The 5,110-nt window shown below is 51.5% G+C and overlaps 1 protein-coding gene across 1 annotated transcript in view; it reads left to right on the top strand.

The window, feature by feature from the left end:
• Nucleotides 1-2,296: 2,296 nt before the first annotated feature.
• Nucleotides 2,297-5,110, top strand: part of EDC4 (enhancer of mRNA decapping 4) — a 35,701-nt gene continuing 32,887 nt past the window's right edge. Inside the window, exon 1 of the mRNA XM_082062438.1 lies at nt 2,297-2,429. Within this exon, the coding sequence (XP_081918564.1) occupies nt 2,351-2,429 (79 nt within the window). The 5' untranslated portion in view covers nt 2,297-2,350. The remainder of the gene's footprint in view (nt 2,430-5,110) is intronic.

The following is a 5,110-nucleotide window of genomic DNA, read 5'->3' as shown; positions in this document are numbered from 1 at the left end:
GTTTAAATTGTTTTACTGAGTTGGATATGGAGTACATGGTACTGCTTCCTTTTGGTACCCTCTCTCTGCCTGGTTGGGACATGTTTACAAACCTAAAACTCAAACAGAAGAGCCCTTGATACTTTTACCAATGGAGGCAGTTCAAGTGTGCTCTTGCCATACAATTTCTTTTTTCCCTCCCTCCGTCCCTCCCTCCCTCTCAGCAGCTTTTAAACTTGCTCAGTTTTCAACGCTGACAGGTTAGTTCTCAGCTGTTGTATTTTACCAAGGCTAAAGCCTCAAATAATACACAAGGATGACAACAGTCACAGTAGCCTGTAGTTAATCTTCATGACATGTTACCTTCACCCTCAAAGCTAAATGGGGTGTTGCATTTTCTTCCTAGGCAGGCACATAGGATGTCGATCCAGCGCTGCCCTCCTGGAGTTTGTATCCAGGTCTGTGTCCTCTTTCTAGTGTCCCTTTGTTATAATTTGGCTAGTTCTGCGTTTGCCATGCAGGTTTTTACGACATGGGTGTCATGTGTCTGCCACCCTGGAGGTGGCAATGTTCCATCAGTGAAGGGATTTATTAGATTAATTTTTCCAGCATATGAGATGGCACAGGAGCAGAATCACATTTGCTTTACCTTCAGACCTAAGTCATTATGTCCAGGTTTTCAAGGGCTTAGCATGTCTCATTGACCTTGCTTTCAAAGTGTATGAATTTAGCATTTCCCTTTTTTAGACTTGTGAGGAAGGCCTGGGCTGGGTGTGCTCAAGCTGGTAATTTCTCAAATCTGCTGCCTTTGGCCTTTGTTAGGGCCTTCCTGTTTGGCATGGCAGCATAGGATCCTTAAAATCATCAAGTCCAACCATAACCTAAATGTCACACTAAACCATGTCCCTAAGAACCTCATAATCTTTTAAACCCCTCCAGGGATGGTGCCTCCACCACTGCCCTGGGCAGCCTGTTCCAGTGCCCGACAACCCTTTCTGGGGTGAAATTTTTCCTAATATCCCATCTGAACTATTCCTGGCACAACTTGAGGCCATTTGCTTTTGTCCTGTCACTTGCTACTTGGGAGAAGAGACCAACACCCTCCATGCTACAACCTCCTTTCAGGTAGTCATAGACACAGATAAGGTCTCCCCTCAGCCTCCTTTTCTCCAGGCTGAACAGCCCCAGGTCCTTCAGCTGCTAATCAGACTTGTGCTCCAGACCCCTCACCAGCCTCATGTATTATTCCGTGTTTCAAACGCAGGACTGTTCTCCTGTCGCTGCTTCTATGCTATGAAAGTCACACTCAAAATTATTCTCTGGAAGAGACGAGCTCTTTGCGCTGGAGGCGTTTTGTACAGTCACTGCCAGGCAAGGATCCTCATGTTTTAGCTCAAGATCTAAATGAAGCCTGGCAGAGAAGGGAGGATCTAAGAATAGGTCAGGCTTATGAACCTTGCCCTGCAGAAGGATCTGCTCTGAAATCAGGGTCGTCCTTGCTCAATGAGCCAAGAGAGAGCTTGCCTGAAAGTCAGGATCGAGGAATGATACACATGGCAGGTGTTAGTTTAAAAACTAAACAAAATGAGATTCTCTTAGGCCACTAAAGGTTCAAAGCAGTTATCTTCCAAAATTGCTCTTGCAGATCCTTCTGCGGCTCTTTCTCCTGCCTTTCTCTATGTGTTCACTTCTTATTCCTTACCTGGAAAAGACAATCACCAGTGTTTCCAAATCAGTATTGCTTAATATTTTTGGACACCCGCAGGTCACTTTTGGGGCCTGATATATGCAAACGGATTTGCTGTCTCTTGTGTTTCACGCCCACGTTTACTGCACTGAGCCTGAGCCCCCATAGTCACCTCGTGAGCCAGAGGCCTGTGGGGAGAGAGGCCAAATGTGCCGCCGGTCAGCGGGCGAGGGCAGCAGTTTGGGGTTATGTTCCCCCCTAAACAACCTGTCTTCACCCTTTATGTGTGAGACGTTGGGTATCGCACATGGCGCTGCACGCAGCCCGTGGGAATGGGACCGGGGCGCTGACACGGCGCCTGAGGGGCCGGTGTGACTCCTGAGGCCCGCGGCAGCCGCCCTTCTCCGCCAGCCGCCGGCCCCACGGGAAGGCAGGAGGAAGGAAGGGGGCGGTGCGGGAGCCCCCGGGCAGCTCCCGCCGCTCGGGGCCGCCGGGTGGGATCCGCCGCCGATGCCGCCCCGCCCAGGGCCGGGCTGGCTCCGCCCCCGCCGCGCCCGGAACGCGCCAACCCGGCGGCGGTTTCCGCCCGGCGCACCAAGCCCGGACCGGAGGCGGAAGCGTGGGCGGCGGGGCCGGGGCAGCGCGCTGGCGGTAGTGCGGGCGGCGGGAAGCGGGCCGGGCCCCATGGCCTCCTCCTCCAGCATCGACATCGAGGACGCGACCCAGCACCTGCGGGACATCCTCAAGCTGGACCGGCCGGGAGGTGAGGGGCCGGGACCGGGGGTGCGCCGGAGGCCGCGGGCCTGATGGGGCGGGGCCGCCGCACAGGGCCGGGACCGCGCTGCCCTGTCCCGGGACGGGGCTGCGGGACCCTCCTCAGCCGGTTGCCGCGGCCCCGCCGTCTGTCAGGCGGCTGCACGCCGGACCCGTTCCCCGCTTGGGGCACCGGTGGCATCTCCCTCCGCCTGCTCCGTCCCGCCCGGGCCGGGGGTCCCGCTCGGCGCTGCCGCTCCCAGGGAGCCCCGGGCGGCAGCGGGGGCTGTGGAGCAGCCGCGGGGGGAGAGGAGCCGGCGGCCCAGCCGGAGCATCGCATGTGGGAGAGGATCATCCTGCTGGGACCCGGAGCTCCCTGTGCTGCGGGATTCGGCGCTCGTTTTATCTGAGAGGTATCGCTGCTGGGAACCGAACTGCACTGTCCTCCCACACACAGATTTGTCCCCTCTTTTGAGAATACTTTGAGTTTTTCCTAGAGTGTCTTGCTGGGCTCTGAACGGGGCTATCTGGCCTCTCTGATCAGTGCCCTGTTCAAGCCTGATGAGAAAATGACCTGGAGAAGACTGAGACCACAAATACTTTGTAAAAAAAACTCCCTAGCCTCTGTGTAGAATTTATGCTCGTGCTGTTTTGGAGGCGAAGGTAGGAGTAACGTAGCTTCCAAGTGTCCTGAGTGTCAGTACCAATGTGCCACCTCCAAAGCAACTACCACGTGTGCTGCCTTTTGCTTGGCCAAAAGGTTGAGCGGTTGGACGCAGGATTGTTGTGGGAGGTGTGGAGAGACACGAGGTGATAGAACAAACCTGCAGGAGCTTCCTTAGTTTTACTGCCCATAGAGAAACTTCTCCCTATGTGAAGCAGTTTCTCTTATTTCTGGAGCACTTGGGTGTTCATGGATTATAATTCTTGTAAGAAAATATGTTTTTCCTTCAGAGCACAGTGCTCTGTACTTGAAAGACTGAAAGGAAAACTCAGTGCAGGGATGGGGAACACTTGTTTCACAAGCAATTGCTGAAATGAAAGGATCTGCCGTGGTTGGAGATGTTTCTCTCAAGGTGACTTCACTTTCCCCTGAAGCAGCTTCTATCGCTGGATGAAGCAAAGGAATTATTTACTGAGTATGACTTATTTCTTTTAATTCTTCTTCTTTCGTATGCGTTCTCTTTATACCTTCAATGTCAACTCCAGTGCACAAAAGGCAGTTGAGAGGAAAAGGAGCAAATGCACAGTGAATTATGCAGTGAGGAACCTGTGATTGTTCTCAGCAGAAATCACTGCCTGGGTAGTGACAAATAGACTTGAAAGAAGAACAAAGAACTGGACATAACAAAATGAAGAACAAGAGTAGTTGTTTGTTAACTGAAAGCCTCTGAAAATCCTGTTAGGAAGTCAAAGGAAAGGGAAACTGGGGGATGCTTCAAGGCTTCTGAATGAGAATAGAAACAGCCTCATGAATTGCCATGTGTAGGGCCAGCCTTGTCTGGCATAATGTTGCTGTGGCCAGGGTCCTCTCTAGCTCTGGTTTCTGTTATGCCCTGGGTTTCACTTTCAGATTCTAATACCCAGCAGGGACCAGTGTAGCTGCTTTCCAAGGTTACTGCCACAAAGAAGTTTTTACAGTAGTAGATGCATGTAGGTTTGAGCAGCAGTTTGTTACTCTGCATGCTCTCCAGGCAGGTGACAAGAAATACTACAGAGTTTACAACTGTTACAGCACTTTTTTAGTTCTTCTGGTTCTGGTGACTATGAAAATGCAATCCAGCCCCTCAGTCTCTCTTGACACGGTTTTCTCCCCGTTTTGGCAAACATCACCCGTTGCTTCAGTTGCCCTTGCCCTTTTTTGACACCGTGCCCTCAGCACAGAGGAGCTGCATGACCAGACCATGGACCTCCCCGCTGGGACACGCAGACAAGCTGCCAGTGCCAGATGCTTCAATCCATGCTGCAATCTCTGCTGATAACCAGGTGTTACATGGGCTCACCCTACTCGTGTGGCGTTTGTCAGGGAAGTCACCGTTTATAACAAAGTAGTGTCTGTGATGCAGGGGGGAAGCAGAAAAAGTTCAGTGTCTTGGTTCTGATTGCTCCAGCTTTCCTGCTCTTTAAAAAGTTAATGAAAACAGCTGCACTTCCTTCACTTTGAAGGTGTAAATCTACTAGTCTAGGTTAACACTTTAGTTTTGTTCCTGTACCTACTAAATGCTGAGCCTTTTCCCTTCTTTTATGCCTTTGGGACTGTGTGCAGGCAGCACCTGTGCTTGTCTGGCTCCCATTAAGACAGTGAAGGGCTCAGTCCATTCCTGAGCTTAAGTGCACTGTTGTTGTGCCTATCAGCCTCTGTGGAGTGTTTCTTCCTTCCCTTTCCCATGGAACAAACATCACAGTCCTGCTGTCCATAAAAGAGCAGAGATACTTTTGTGCGCCATTCTGTTGCTGCAAATAGAGCAAAGTATCATCTTTCTCTGGCAGCCTGGATGCTCTTTCTGTAGTGGATATTTTCCTGCTTTTGGTTGCAAAGGATAAATTGCAGTCGATGGAAGTTGCTACAACTGGACAAGCACCCACCATATGATGTAGGAATAAGGGGCACAACTTATCTTGCAACAGCGAGGATGGCACAGGTGTGTGAGGTGGTTACAGGGTCTCATTCCCTGGCCTGAAGTTTCCTCG

The sequence above is a fragment of the Streptopelia decaocto genome (assembly GCF_964273445.1).
Source record: "Streptopelia decaocto genome assembly, chromosome: 11".
NCBI lineage: Eukaryota > Metazoa > Chordata > Aves > Columbiformes > Columbidae > Streptopelia > Streptopelia decaocto.
Note: the sequence above shows the minus strand (reverse complement) of the source record. Positions and strands in the feature narration are given on the sequence as shown.